At 40.5% G+C, this 15,878-nt stretch overlaps 1 protein-coding gene across 5 annotated transcripts in view; it reads right to left on the bottom strand.

The window, feature by feature from the left end:
- ETS1 (ETS proto-oncogene 1, transcription factor) overlaps positions 1-15,878 on the bottom strand; it is a 129,848-nt gene that overhangs the window by 19,359 nt on the left and 94,611 nt on the right. For all 5 annotated transcript variants that reach the window (XM_081281028.1, XM_081281030.1, XM_081281029.1 and 2 more), the window contains 5 exons: positions 13,223-13,342; positions 11,406-11,606; positions 8,145-8,222; positions 6,982-7,230; positions 2,356-2,616 (listed from right to left, as the gene is read on the bottom strand). In XM_081281028.1, the coding sequence (XP_081137154.1) occupies positions 2,356-2,616; positions 6,982-7,230; positions 8,145-8,222; positions 11,406-11,606; positions 13,223-13,342 (909 nt within the window). The remainder of the gene's footprint in view (positions 1-2,355; positions 2,617-6,981; positions 7,231-8,144; positions 8,223-11,405; positions 11,607-13,222; positions 13,343-15,878) is intronic.

The raw sequence follows: 15,878 nt of genomic DNA, 5'->3' as shown, positions 1-15,878 counted from the left end.
AGCAGACATGGAATACATAGTAAAAATACCAAAATTGGGGCTTCTCCCACACACCTAACACACCCCAACCTTCATTCAGACTACAACAATAATAAGAGAACCTAGTTTGAGTATAAGGACATTCACAATAACCTGAATTCTGCAGGACAACGAGCCCTTGAGGGATACTGGTTTATCTGCACTCAACATGTGCTCATTTGCTGAAATAATTTATTTGCTATGAATAGGGGATTTTCCTCCCATGTCTAGCACACTGTCTAGCACTCATTTGCTTAATTAATTGATTTGGTTCAACTACATTCTCACACATCTCCTACCAGCAAGATAAGGATGAACAATTCCATTACACTAAAAGAAAAACAGGGTACAAAGTGAATTTGCTTAAAATCACCCAGTGTGTTAGAGCTGGGAGGGAGCACAGAGGACTTCTGTTTTCTGGGCTATTGTTCTCATCATCATTTGAGAGAGTCTGCAAAGTTAAACCCCCAACTATAAAGAAGAAACAACAGAAGGGTCAGATACTTAAACTACTTTAAAAAACAAAATTCAAATGGCTGCTTCAGTCTTTAAGCCTTCTAAATGCTCATAAACTTACCTCTCTTCTACTCACTGACTGTTTTACCCCCTAATTGCTAGTGGGGAGGGAGGGAGGGAGGGAAGGAGAAAGGAAGGAAGGAAGGAAGGAAGGAAGGAAGGAAGGAAGGAAGGAAGGAATGGATGAATGGAGGGAGGAAGGAAGGGAAAGAGGGAGGGGAGAGAGAGCAATGGTGTTGTCAATCATTTTAGAACTACCTTGGGTTTTTCCTTCTCTTTCCAATTAAGCGGCACTTGTCCCTTCCCTCCTCCATCAGTGCATCCCACCAGAGTCTAATTCTACCTACAGGCACTGGCACTCTGGTACATCCTGAGAAACACACAATATACTTTTCCTCATTCCAGATATCTTTAATGAAAATGGGGTAAAAAAAAAAAAAAAAGAAGTTAAAAAAAAAAGAAAATGGGGTAAACTCTATAAAAATCTGCTATCCAGAGACAGGAGAAGACTCCATTGAAATGTAGTCCCTACCTATTAGCCAGGTGCAAGCAAAGACCATGGGGATATTTTAAAAAGAATGAAGAGGGGATCCTTCCTCACCTGTGATTCTGTATATAGATCTCGGTTACACAATTCCTGAGCACTGTCCAAGCACACCACACTGGGATCTTTATGGAAGGAAAATAAGTAACGTACACTCGATCCTTAATGGGGGAGTAATTTATCTAAGTGTTTGAGTTTTATTCTCAAAGATAAGTAGGACTTCCTTGGACAAATCCTGAGACTTCCTGCACAACAGGGACCTAGTACTCTCTTAATTAAGATCAGACAGATATGTCCATAGAAGCACAGATTCTGCTGTCTTCTATCACAGAGTCCAAACACTATAACCTGTCCAGGGTAAAGGATACTAGAAGAGAATAAAGGCCTAGACCACATTTGAGTCATCAAAGCCTAAAACAAGCTCCACCCACAATACAACACATTTTAGAAAACACTGCAATCTTACAGAAAGGATTGGATGAGCAACACATTAACCAACACTCCTTGGACATTTCTCAGATAGACTCTTCACTATTTCCCAGAGTAGGCAGCTTATGTGCTATACAATCCATTTGAACAATCAACTGCTCTGCTCTATTACTAGATTTTCAATCAAAGCCCAAGCTTGCAATGTACATCTTCTGTTTTCTGCCCTCTTTCTTCACTCACTGCTACTATAATTATAGCTTTCACTACTGGGGAAAAAATATCAACCATAAAGCTAAGTGAGAAAATAAGGCTTCCTATGTAAGTTCAGGATGGATCTGGACAATGTTTAAGGCCAAAAAGAATACGTTTCCCACATTAGAACAGCTAGCCTAATGATAACTGTACTACCACACAGCCTAGCTTGTAAGTCATTCAATTATGCCTTTGAGAAAGGCAGTTGCTGGTTTTGTATTTAAAAAGACCTCCCAAGAGCAGGCCAGAAGATGTCCCTTGATGCCAGGCCACTAGACCATGTTTCCAGGAACACCAAATCATTATAGCTCCCTTCCCCTAGATATGGAAAAGGCCAAAAATATAAGTTTCCGGACAGTCTTAAAAATTTCCCTTTGGAATAGAATATTATTTGCCTCCAAAAATCAATGGTTACTCACAAGCAGGGTAGTTTGAGAGACTGACAATCTCTTAGAGACATCTTTTTCTACTCCACCAAAAAGAAAGAGTGTGTCCTTTGGTTTTTGGGTAGACAGTACAGTGCCTTCCACTGACCCCCACCCCCACCCCCATACAAATGTGCAGACAGCCTGCCTAGGAAAGAGCAGAGTGCCTACCTGTGTAGCCAGCCAGGGCAGCAGCAGGAATGACAGGCTTGTCCTTGTTGAGGTCAGCACGGTCACGCACATAGTCCTTGAAGGTGCCCTTGGGCTTGTGGTTGGGTAGGGCAGCCGGATAGTCCTCAGAGTCGAAGCTGTCATAGGAGGGGACACGCTGCAGACTGTTGAAAGATGACTGGCTGCTCCAGGACTGGGTGAGGCGGTCGCAACTATCGTAGCTCTCTATGCTCTCAAAAGAGTCCTGGCCCCCGAGTTTACCTGGAGGTAAAGGAGGAGGTAGGAAAAAACAGGGGAGGAGGGATTGGGAAAAACAACTGTAAAAACCCTCATATGGGACAGGTTGCTATTCAGATCTGCAGGAGAGGTGGAGGAATGGAGGGGCCCATTGCAATGAAGCTCCAGATTTTCTCTGGGAGAGGGGGTTGGGCTGCAAACTACAGCGACTGCCGTTCTATGCCTGGTTTATAGCTCCTAGTACTGAGATTCAGAGTGAAATGCTGCTCTATCTATTAGAGAGACACAGCAGTATTTGGGATCTCAAAAATTCTGAAGTCAGAAATCTCAAAGCTGAGAATCATACATGTTATTATGGGATTTCCGGTTGATATATTAGAACCAATGAAATAATGAAGAAAACAGAGCAGCATCAGACTAAATCCCTTTTCTAACTCAAGCCAATAACATGATTTCAAAAGTTCCAATTTGGCAAAATATTTTGATCATAAGAAAAAAAATTCCATTAGACTAAGAGCAGATTGACCTTCCTTGGCCTTGGAACTAAAGTGTTATTTTAAACATTTTTTCCCAAATACTATTTTAAAATGAAATATATATCCTGTCTTTATGCCTTTCCAAATAGAGAAAAAAGTTTTGCAACTGTTTCCAGGAAATAAGAGGAAAAAAAAAAAAAGAAAAACACTATTACTCTCTTTTAAATTCAAAATCATATTCATTATCCTTTCCAATCTGTACTTGCAATGTATGCTTCATTGCGGAAGTATGGACAGTAAAAAACAAAGAAGCTGATTAAGGAGTTAAGGGCCATAGCAGTGTCAGAAATCCTCTACTCTGTGAGTTGCTTAAGGCATTCTTAACTGACCGCAAGATCATGCAAGTTCATTAATTTCCCAAACCAGGTTATAAACAGCTGCTACGATTGCACAATAGCTCATGGAGAAATTTCCATTGGCAAAAAATGCCATTAAAAAGAGGCTAACAAAGAAAAAATTGAGGAAAATAAATGCATCTAAGAGCTAAAATGTTCCTAGGAATGTTTTGTGTATTTTATGTTCAGAGAATTTTCAGGAGACTTACAGCAAAATATAGACTAGATGGCCACCTCAATCTAGCACATGCCAAGAGGCCAAAGGAGGTAACAAACTTTTATGCAAAAAGACCTATAAATATTTTCAATTGTTCAAGGCTGGATGATCTATATATTTCAAATTCCAAAATAAGCTTGGCTTGCATAACCTCATATTAATGTGCTTCCAGGGTACTCTCCCCTTTAGCAGTGTGGATTGGTGAAACAAATAAGGTTCAAACATGAGCAGATGCCAAAATCAAAATTAAATTCATAGGAAAATATGCTGCTCCCAAAATTTTTTTAAAAAGCATAAAACATATCGAAGCTGAGTATTTTTTTATATAATCCACTGTTGTAGATTTTCTGCAATCCGTATTCCCTCCAGTACCACTTATAATAGAGAGGAGTATTATCTGCTTCATCTCATTCCTTCCCCTATTCATCCACTGAGGGCAAATTCCAGAAGGCAAATCAAAGAGCTTCATGGAGGGATCAGTCTAGCCTACCCCAACCCCTGTCACATCTGTACCTCTTTAGTATCATTAAAAGTAAAGGAGTTGTCTCTTCTAGAAATTCACATTAAATGACTCAGGAAAAATAGTCCACCACCAGAATGTGGCCTTGTTATAGTAGAATAGGAAATTTTCTGGCATCTCATAAAAAGGTGTTTGCTCAGACCAGCTACTGATTTTAATAGTCATTCAATTTCTCTGTGAGACAAACATGCCAAAAGCCTAAGAAAGAGAACTTACATTTTTGTTAAGAACATCCCACCAAGTCACCAATGTTTAGATACTATCAATGCTTAAGTCTGCTGAAATGATTCTTATCTCTATTAGCCACCTTTATATTTGGAGGGCAAGGAGATTGGAATTTCCGCAAGCAAGACAGTTGAGTTTCCAAGGAGTCCAATAAGCAAGGGCACTAAACTAGGCCATAACCACTCTCTGGCAACCTCTCAGATGTGAGCCAAATGCAACTTGGTTGAGAACTGTGGTTTATAGCAGAAGGCAGCTTTCATTTTAGCTCTATTTCACAACCCTAGAGCTGGAAACATTCATTTACGGGTATTTTCTCCAAAAATGGGTTGAATCCAACTGGATTAAACGTTTGGTTCTGCTACTGTGCTCACGCAGGGAAGCACATGACCTCTGAGATGTCCACAGGCCAGCTTCTCTGAGAAATGCCTCGGCAAGGTCCTTCTAAAGCTATCCGACTCGGCGAAACAGACCTCAGAGCACTCATAACAGTAGATGGGAGCCCTACAGCAACCCGCTGAACAGACTAGCACAAAGACAGTCCTTAGAGTCCCAGTAAGTGGACAGAGAAGCACTTTGTATACTCTAATGCAGTATATGAATACCATGATTATTAATAACAATCTGCTAACAGTAATGCTTTCAGTCTGGACCAATCACACCGTCTCAGATTCAGCTGGCCTTTGGAATTGGTCTTATTTGCAGCACTTCTAACATACAAAAAGTGGACCTGCACAAAGTGGTCTTTCCCTTAAGTTTTTGTGGCCTAAAGCTTGGAGGGAAGAAGTGAGTGGAGCCAAAGAAAAATACCTCATATTCCTTTGCAAGGGTCATTTTTGGTTTATAATCATTAGTTTGGGGGTTGAAGGGGTGGTGGGGACCAAAACCAAGAACCAAGAAAAGGAGAGGGAAAAGGGGACAATTACCCAAATGCAAAGCCAGATGCAATTTTAAAACAATGTGACAGTAGATCTACCCAAAGTTACAATATGGCTGAACCCCAAACCCACAATTCAGTCTCATTACACATATGCAGAGAAAGCACCATGAGAAAGTTGTTCTAATGCTTTGTTTGACCTGCCTGAGAAGAAAGACACACACACACACACACACACACACACACTTGTGTGAATGTATTTAAATAGACATGCACCCAAAATAAAAGACACTCAGAAAGGGGAAGGCAGAACTGGTGCCGCCCATCCCCTTTGGTCTGAAAACACAAACACCCTGGGGCCCTAAGAAGGACAATTATGGGTTCTGATTTTTGCAGGGACTTTCCCTGCACAGGGCCTGTTGGATATCCCAAGGCTTGCTAGAAGGAAGTGTGAGTCTGAACGCTTAAAGAAGATGACAGTATGTATGGCCCAGAATGTGCACTGGTGATCTTCAAAGTAAGGGTGTCTTGGGATCTCCTCCCAAAACCACAGAACGGGCATCACAAGAAGTCAGTCATTGAAACAGAAATCATTAATAGGCTGGCTCAAGTCTGACTTCTGGGAGCAAATGCTTCATCAATCACTTAGCTTAGCTTTCTCCTATCCCTTGTTCTACTTATAATTCTTTCCCATTTATCCATCAGAAAAATCAACCTTTCTAACTTTTCAGAAATCAGCTAGCTCTTTCTTGGATGACCAAGCCCCTTCTTATAACAGACAGCATTTTTCTCAGAAACAAAACAATCTGGATACATTTCTACGTGGGCAATACTTCTGAGTGTTCTGCCCTGATCTTCGAAGTTGGGTTGTTATTTTACCTCTCTTGCTTCATGTCAACCAACTCCATTTCGAAACATTTACTTCACTGCCAGTGAATGTTTTATCATTATTATAATAGCCATGTCAACAAGAGTACCTTCTTTTGGAAGCCTCTGGCCACCTCTTTCCCTGGTCCTCTAACTAAATACACACTTTCACCACACTGTTGATGAGTGGTTCCAAATAAACTGTTGGTTAACCATCTTGTATCTTCCCAAACCAAAGAAGTCACAGGAGGATAAAGATCTCAGGCTAACAGCAGAGGTCATTCCAGGTACCAAGCCAGGTTCTAGAGTCAGACTCAGGAATACAGTGGAAAGAACAGCAGCACATATGCAAAGCTTACAGGTTTTTCAAGATGGTCATGATTTTCTTTATGAATCAATTTTTCTTTATGTATATCTTGAGCAAAATCCTCTCAAAGAGAAAGCCCTTAAAAATGACCAGATTCAAACAGAGTTATTATTTGGATAGAGATCAAATGAAAGTATTTATGTAAAATGTCTACCAACATTTTTGACACTCAATAAGTGTCTAAAATGACTTATCCAAATAAGCCATTTGATTGTTTATCCTACCAAACTTAAATTATTCCATGGACCCTGAGGGTCTTTGTCATCATGATAGACATGACTGCAATTCCATGGAAAAGTCTCAACACCTGGACATTCTAAGTTGGAAAGGCTGAAGCTAAGAAATCTGAAGGGCTAATAATGAGAAGGGAAAATTAGGACCTGAAAATTTCACAAAAGTAGGTAATTCTTAGAAACCAAAGAGCTTTTATAGAAGACAGCTAACCTACCCCGACTGGTCCTCCCCATGCACATGTTGTCTGGGGTTACAACTTCTTGTTTGATGGCAAAGTAGTCAGTCTGTAAGGTGTCTGTCTGGAGAGGGTCCCGCAGAATGACGGAAGGGTAGTCGTTCTCATACTTGAGGGAAAGGAGCTCCTCCGAGCTGATGGGATGGAGGGTCTGGTATGATTCTGTGATGAAGCTGGGCTCTGAGAACTCAGATGGAGGGACGCACTGAGCATGCTCAATACCGTAACCTGGAGATGGAGAACATTTGCAATTAGAGAGAAGAGAAATGTGTACCTAAAAACAAGCAGCTCTTTACCACCCACAATGGCCCTTCAACATGAAATGAGCTAGTTACCTTAGAGAATAAAAGGGAAAAACTTTGTCAGGAGGCCTTGGGTTTTTAATCTCACTGTGACCCTTGATAAGAAACTTCCTTTTTCTAACTTAATTTCCTTATCGATAAAAGAGATCAAATGAAAGTATTTATGTAAAATGCCTACCAACATTTTGACACTGAATAAGCTCTTGAGATAAGGCAGCTAATATTATTGCTGTTACTGGAATAAAAATTTAACAATATTATTGCTTTATTGGGATAAAAATTTAAATAAAGTAAAAAGGTAAAATGAAAATAAACCTGTTTAGGACTCCCTTTGAAAGTGAGGCCATCAGATAAGAAGAGTCCTGCACTAATTCTGCTCCTCTAGTCACCTCTCCAGGACTTAGCTATTCTTAACTATAAAGCATAAATCTGTTTTCTGGCAAAGCAATATGGTATTCTCTTAAAAGAGGATTTCAGAGGAAATATTGTCATCTCTACTAGTAAAAAAGGAAAGAACAAGGCCAAGATCAAATCCCTAACCCAATCCTCTAATGGCCACTATAGTCTATAGGATCAAATAGATCAAAAGTTTCGGGGTCAAGTTGTAATGTTGTTCCTCTGTAGTATCTAAGAACTTGCAAATTCATATGGCAGGTACATAGGTTGAACCACTATATTTGTAAGAAGTAATTTTAAAAATAACAAACAGTCTACAGTTAAGAAAATACTATTTTCCATGGAATTACCACAAAGGAGGCTGAGATCAACTGAGATGAAACTTTTCCTAGGGTCCCATTATAATGAGCAAAGCGAAGTAAGAGGAGTAAAGATGCAACTTACTAATGAAGTAATCCGAGGTATAGCGGGATTCTGGATAGGCAGAGTTGACTCCATTAACTTGATATGGTTTCACATCCTCTGCAACGGACAGGGTAGGGAGTGAGATAAAGAAGTCAGCACACAAGTAACACTTGGCCTGAAAGGATCTTGGATCCAAGGACCACAATGACCTCAACTCTTTTTCTAAGAAATCTGCAAATTCATTAACTGAGTTGGTGTCTGAGTCTACCCTGGCTGGGGCCTTGTCTAGGGATGAGATCACGAAAGTATGGCTAAGTTTATTATTTCAGTAGCTGCAAAATGGGATTTAATATCTTGGAAAGAGAATCAGTGAGTAATCACCCAGGGTTGGGAAAACACTCAACCCTGCCTCTCGATGTCTTTCTACAGTATGTACAAGTATCATGTTAGAGATTAGAATCAAAGGCTTGACTCTGTGTCGGCAGGTTACCAAGACTACCTAACCCTCAAACTGATCGATGCAAAACCTATTCAGAAATACACTGCAGTCTTTAGGCAGGTAGATCTTATATCCTCCATTTCTTCTCACAGATGTCTGGGTTTTGTTCTGTGTTTTCCCCATTGCTCTCAGAATTCAAGTTCAGGCCCAGACAAGAAGTGGGGACACTGGTAAGGTGACTCCACTTGGTGAACCACAAGGGCTTGTGTAAAGGAAGAGGAGAGCCACATAGTCAAACTGCTGCCAGATGCCGACTTCCCAGGGAAGTAGAAAGGAATGGAGAGGAAGAGTAACCAAGGACAGAAATGCTTTCTACCAAGCCACTGTAAGCTTAGAATCCTCCAGTTACCCTAAAATCAAATAGGGTAGCCTCTGACTCTTTTTTGGAGCCATCTGACTATAACAATCAGACATAAAGACAGCATGTTGGTTTAGGCTTTTCCTCAGGTATTTGATAGCTTCTTGGGAGCAAAGGCTGATGGGTAAACAAGTTTATGCCTGCACGGGTGAAAAAAAACAGTTCCCAGTTGAGATAAAATGATTAAACTTTGTTTTAGTAGCTTATCAGATTGAAACATCCCCTGTACCTTTGGCCTTCCACCCCACCCCAAACAGCTATGTTCTTGGGTGCTGTGTGGCTTTGGTTTCATGACAGAACTGAAGCTATAGCCTCAGTACAAACATCTTGCTCATCTCTTCAAGTACATGAATCTGAAGAGGGATGATTTTTCACTGCCTATCGTGATGGAACGTTGGGTGGGATGACATGATTTCTATTCTCAAACATACTCGATTACAGCCTACGCCTCTTAAATATCCTTATGTTATTTCTTTGCCAAAAGGCAGGCCAAATCTGTCTGAGGGTCCAGGAGCTCCACATGAATCCACGTTATCAGAGAAAGAACACAGGGTAGGAAATTAAATTTTTAAAGCCAGTCTCAGCAACTTAGCAAGATTCTAAGCAACTTAGTGAGACTCTGTCTCTAAATAAAATATAAAAAGGCTCAGTGGTTAAACATCCCTGGGTTCAATCCCTGGTACCGAAAAGAACATCAGATGCAGTTGTACATGTCTATAATTCCAAAGTGATTGGGAGGATCACAAAATAAAAAATTAAAAGGGTGTGGGATATAGCTCAGTGGTAAAGCATCCCTAGGTTCAATCCCAGTACCACATAAATACATACATACATACATACATACAAATATACATACACACATACATACATAGACCCCAAAAAAGTTAAATGAGAAAAAAGATTTAAAAGATAAATCAAAAAGTTTAAGGAAATGAGTGGTTAATTGAGGAAATCACCTAACCTGAGCCTCATTTCACAGACAAGGACCGTAGTAGTCCTTGTCCTTTCTATCTCACGGGGTTATTTTGATAATACAATGAGAAAATTTATTTTAAAGCACTTTGTAAACAAGGAGACACTACACAGATATTAATTATAACCACGATCAGGGCAGGTTTAGACACCCCGAGAGCACCTGGCAGCTCCATTACGATAAACAGAGGGAAAGATTATATTTGTAGAACATATTTGGGTTACACGGTCTGGTGAAATATGTTGTTGTGTTTAGAAGCCAGCAGTTAAATCAGATCTGCAAGGAGTCTGCCATATCATATCCCTCTATAAACAGGTCGCTCGTGTCAACACCTAGGAGTGGGTGTGCGTGCAGCTATACCAAGAGCATGCCAGTGCTCTGAGAAGACTGCAAAACTGCCCGCCAGCCCTGGGTAGCAGCAGCCACAGAAAGATTCACTCGACTGTTGATTTTGTTCATTTATTTATTATTTATCAACAGAGAGGCTGAAGAGACCGAATCAAGATCACACTTCTGTGCCCTGAAGAATCTAATTCGGGTCTCTCTTGAGCACTGCAGGAGTGGAAAATATTCTTAAACAAAGAAAGGCATTATATGGAAACAAGAGTGCTAATCCTGAGCTTTGCACCCTTCCCCCGGTGTCTGTGCCAAGGGCTGGAGTTGGTGGACCACAGGGAGAGGGTGGGCCTGGGTTAGAGAGGGCAACGGGCTTCTAGGCTTACAGTCAGCTGGAGGGCACTGCTGACTGCTGGTAACTGCGATTTATTTTAAGAAGAAATACAGAAAAATAAGTGCAAAAACACCCAAGTTTGCCGCCTATTGCTGTTTCTATCCTCGGCCAGGGCTGTGGGACATGAGTCACTTGGTCCAAAAAGGTTGGAGGAGGCCGGTAGGGAAGGCCATGTCATTACAAGGTTGCGACACAGCATCCTGATATAACCTCAGTTGCTGCTCCAGATGTAAAAGGTATTCTGCACCATGAATACCCATCCAGTTAGCGGGCAGAGAGGCCTGTCTTATTAATGACCTCAGAAAAACTAAGCTTTTCTGTAGATGTGACCAGGTATTATGTGGTTGTAGATCAAGGGAGCATTAAGAGTTCCAGGGGGAAAAAAAAAGTCCTAAAACTATTCCAGGGTTGGCTGTAGACACCGCTTGTTCAAATAGTTCATGGCTCTAAGAGAAAAACTACATCAGAATTTTGCCCACCAAGAAGTTACAGGAGTACAAACATGCTAAAGATAAAAATCTGAACTCCCAGTAGAAGAAAAAGAAACAATCACACACTGAGTACCTGCTAGGTGTCAGGCACAACCCCAGGCACATCCCCATGGGCCACTTAAGCCAAGGTTGGACACCCACAGATAATGGTACTGGTGTCCCACCACTGGGTCAGTCCTACTTACTTTTACAGCAACTTCACACAACCCCCCCCAAAAAAAAACACACAAACAGTTGTCACACATGTACCTTTTTGCAGGATCTCTAGATGTTCCCATAAGATGTCCCCAACAAAGTCTGGAGCCAGCTCAAGGAAGCAGTCTTTACCGAGGGCACAGAGGGCTGCTCCATTCATGCAGAACTTTTGGAAGTCCACACCCTTCAGACTGAACTCATTCACAGCCCACATCACCCAATCCCGAACATGGGTTTCGGTCCACTGCCGAGGGTCTGAGGAAAGACAGCAAGAAAGGTGGAGTGGATTAGGCTCTGGAAGAGATGCTAAAGGGTCCGTATGTATCTAAGGGCACTATCCTATCCACTGAATTAGGAAGCACCAACCTGTGAATTCAAACCACGAGGTGCCTCCATAACCCTCCTCTCTATCTTCAACATTCAACCTCCTCTATTTTGCCAGCTAGGAGGAACTGTAGTCAGCCACAAAGTGACATATATGTGAGTATTTCCTGCCTTCCATTCAGGTAAGGCTTTCCATGAATCTCCTCTCTCACTGCCTTATTTCTATTAGGCTTTTTTAAAAGCTCAAACAAGGGAATAAATGGCTTCTTTAATAGCAATAACAACAAACTGAAGTGTTTTCTACAAATTGCATATCGCTTTCCCTACTCTTAACCCTTATAATATACTTCGGATCATTATTCTCAATTATTTTTATCTTAGTCAATGATACTTAGTAATAATTGTAGCAATTAGTATTTCTAAGTCATTCGAATGGCACTTGGAAATGACATTATTATGTGCCTATATCATTCTAGGTACCCAGCCAAGTCTGTTCACATCACAGGCTCTGCTTTGAGTAGCACTGTAGTACAGACTATATATGATCTTCTTACATGACCTGAGGTTTAATACAGCTATACCTGCCAATGACACTCAAAGAACTCAGCCGACAGTAGGTAGTAGTGGCCACTTCGTCTAGCAGACTGTGTCATGAGATGCTGGAAAAATCAGAATTCACTTTATTCTGCTTTGTGATCCTGAAAGGATGTTGGGCATTCCTGTCCTCTGAGGTTTGTGGTAAAGTTGTAAAACATGGAAAAATGTGTACAGGTACATTCACAGAATCTATCTAAAGCTTGTGTTTAATGGGGCTGGAAATCACTCATCTAGCAGCAAAACTGTCCTGATCTAAAGAAAGCCTAACTCTTAACAGAAAAGTACACTTTCCACTCTGGATTGCTCACACACACACACACACACACACACACACACACAAAAAAAAAAAAAAAAAAAAAAAAAGCTCCTTGGTGAAGGATGATGTGTTCTAAACTCACTTTTTCTTTCTGACAATTCCAGACCCCTTCCATTCCTGAATAAACCCTTTCAGATAAGAACACCCAGAGGGCAAACACATTTTGCCAAAGTACATGGAAGAGAAAAGAGCAATCAGTAAATTCCAAGAAATACACCTCACTAAGTTCAACCAGTGTTGGCCCAGAATGACTCTGAGACAAAGTTTCCCCAACTTGTCTGACTTTATGATCATTTGAAGAGTTTAAAAAGCATGGATGCCACTACTTATTAAGACCGAATCAATCAGGAATAGGGGCCTGGCCTTAGAAGTTTTCAAAGATAATAGAGCATTTGAATATGCAGAGAGCTTCAGGAGCCACTGTCCTAAGACCAAAATGGTGGTGCCAAAACTGGGAGGATGGATCATCATCAATATGCATATCTATGGTTGGTCTGATGTATATCTACAACAATCCAGAGCTGCTGATTCAAGTGTAGTTAGTGCAGTGTCTGCCTCACACACTACAGATGAGAGAATAGCTTTCTCTACAGGTCTGACCCTGGTCTTTGTTTTTCTAACAACAAAAGCATACCTTTTGGGATTCCCAGTCGTTGCTGCTCTTTTGTGAAACCACTGAAAGTAGCTTTCAATGCTTGAGACATCATTTCTTTGCTGCTTGGAGTTAATAATGGGACATCTGCACATTCCATATCTATAAGAAAAAATGAAATATTATTCAGCCATAAAGAGAAATGAAATTGTGGCATTTGCCTGTAAATGGATGGAACTGGAAACTATCATGCTAAGTGAAATAAGACAATACCAGAAAACCAAATGTTCTCTCTGATATGTGATGCTAACTTACAATAAGCAGGTAGAGGTAGGGAAAAATAGAAATACTTTGGATTAGACAAAGGGGGATGAAAGGAAGGAGGAAGACTGAGAGTAAGAAAGCTAGTATAATTGATCTGACATTACTTTCCTATGTTCATTTATGAATACATGACCAATGTAATTCCACATCATATGCAACCAGAAGAATGAGAAATTTTACTCCATGTAAGTTTAATATGTCAAAATACATTCTAATGCCATGTATTAAGAAAAGAACAAATAATAAAAACAAGTATATGAACAACAAATTAAATTGGCAATTAAGCATTCATAAAATATAATAGAGTATGGATAGACTGAACAAGGCAAGCTGGAAAAAAACTACGTTAACATCCTCATCAGAGCAGGTAAAATTTAATGCACTTTCAACAACATGCTAGGCCCCTAATTCTTGCCTAAAATGTCCTGCATTCCTTACAAATAAAACATGCTTATTCTTCTGTATACCTCTACCTCTAGTAGTTTACCCATACATAGCCCTTACTCTTTTATAGTCACTGAAAGCATTAGTGTTACTACATATTTCAGTTATCTATGAAAAAGAAAACAATATTTATTCATTGAACCAATGATTATTTAGCATTTGTTATAGTCAAGGAATTAAAGAAAGAAAGAGCAGTAAACAAGTCAGAAATGGCCCTTGGATATCTAATTCATGCAGTGAATATAGTTGTTAAAATTCTATTGACACAATTAAATGATCAACTACGATGTCCATAAAGGCTTCAAAAGAGAAATACAAGATGCATGTTAACATAAACAGGAATTCCTGCCAGTCTGGAGAGCCAGCAAAGGCATCCCTTAGGAGAAGAGAGAGATTTGGCATGAGATCTGAGGATGCATAGGCATTTAGGAAGTAAAGACTACTAGTCCAGTAGATTTCAAAGCATGGCACACAGAGCAGCTGAGTCAGCACCACTGGAAATTATCAAATGCAAATTTTCAGCACCATGCCAGATATTTTGGGCACAGATTGGAACCCAGAAATCTGTTTTTTAACACAGAATCCAGGTGAGTGACCCTGATGGGCAGTAAGGGAGAGGACCATAATCCTAGCCAAAGGAAATAGTACAGATGAAGGTAATGAGATCAACAAAGGGATCTGACATGTGTTAGTTCCAAAAAGGTCAACGCACAATGATCAAGGAGCACAGTTGCTTGAGACGAAGTTGAAGAGGTAAGCAGGAAACCTGCTAAGGAATTTATCAATTTATCCTAAGCAAAACAGAAACTCACTGTAGTTTATGCAGAAGAATGAGCTGACCACATCTGGTTTTAAGATAGCCTTGGCTATTCTATAAAAAATGGTTTAGAAAGTGAGTATGAATGGAAATGGGAAGACTTGTAAGAAAGTTATGGTCATTTGTTCTGGTGAGAGCTGATGGTGGCTTTGGTGACTATAAAAAGGGTAATACTGATAAGATAAGCAGGCAAATTTGAAGTGCTGAATACAGTAGTAGGTAAAATCCATAAAATTTGGTCTACATAGGTGGTATGGAAGAGTGAGATATCAACACCTGCAGATTTGCCGACGGGTCAAGATCTGATGCTAAATCCACGTGCTCTGTCCAGCCCCTCCTGCACCTGCCCACCCTGTTCACAGTGTAGGTCAGTAACTAGTGCCAAAGCAGCCAAAGCCAAACATTTCCTGAATTTACCTCAGGCTCAATTTCTCACCCAAAGATAATCCTTCCTCCTCTTCCTGTGATCTTTGGCAGGATGCTCTTACTGCAATGATTATTTTAGAGGCCTGAATCTTCAGTGTACCACAGGTTGAAACTGACTTATCAAAGGGTGAAGTTTCAGCACAAGGGTACTACACAAGTTCCTTGCTCGTCATTTCTAAACCTTGGCTAGAAATTCCTGAGCATACATAATGTTTTATTGGCTAAATAAAATGGAAACATAGAAGGAAAAATATAAATAGCAGTAAATATATTGAAGAAGTAAATCTATTGCCCCTGAATGTTGAAATGAATGGAAATTATATTGTACAAACAAAGGGCAGGCCACCTTCCCTCCTATTTGCTTTCAGGAAACTGCTCAGAGTTCAGGCTCTGATCAGGAAGGACAGGAGGGCTCACTGTAGCAGCTATCCCAGGATCTGCTAATGACAGGGGAACCGAAGTTCTGGGAGTGATGATTTGGATTGCTTTGGGACGTGCCCCAAAAAAAGCTAATGGAAAAATCACCATGCCTCCCTCCAGGAAGATTGACAAAATGATGGAAAATCCCAGCTTGTTAGGGAAAAATAAAATGGGGGGGGGGGGGGAAGGGATGGGACATTAATTACATAACATCCATTCCTTCAAACAATGGAGGAATCATCAAATGAGTCACTGAGAAACACATCA

The sequence above is a fragment of the Spermophilus citellus genome (genome assembly GCF_964194105.1).
Source record: "Spermophilus citellus genome assembly, chromosome: 2".
Classification (NCBI taxonomy): Eukaryota; Metazoa; Chordata; class Mammalia; order Rodentia; family Sciuridae; genus Spermophilus; species Spermophilus citellus.
This window is presented reverse-complemented; position numbering and strand designations above follow the sequence as displayed.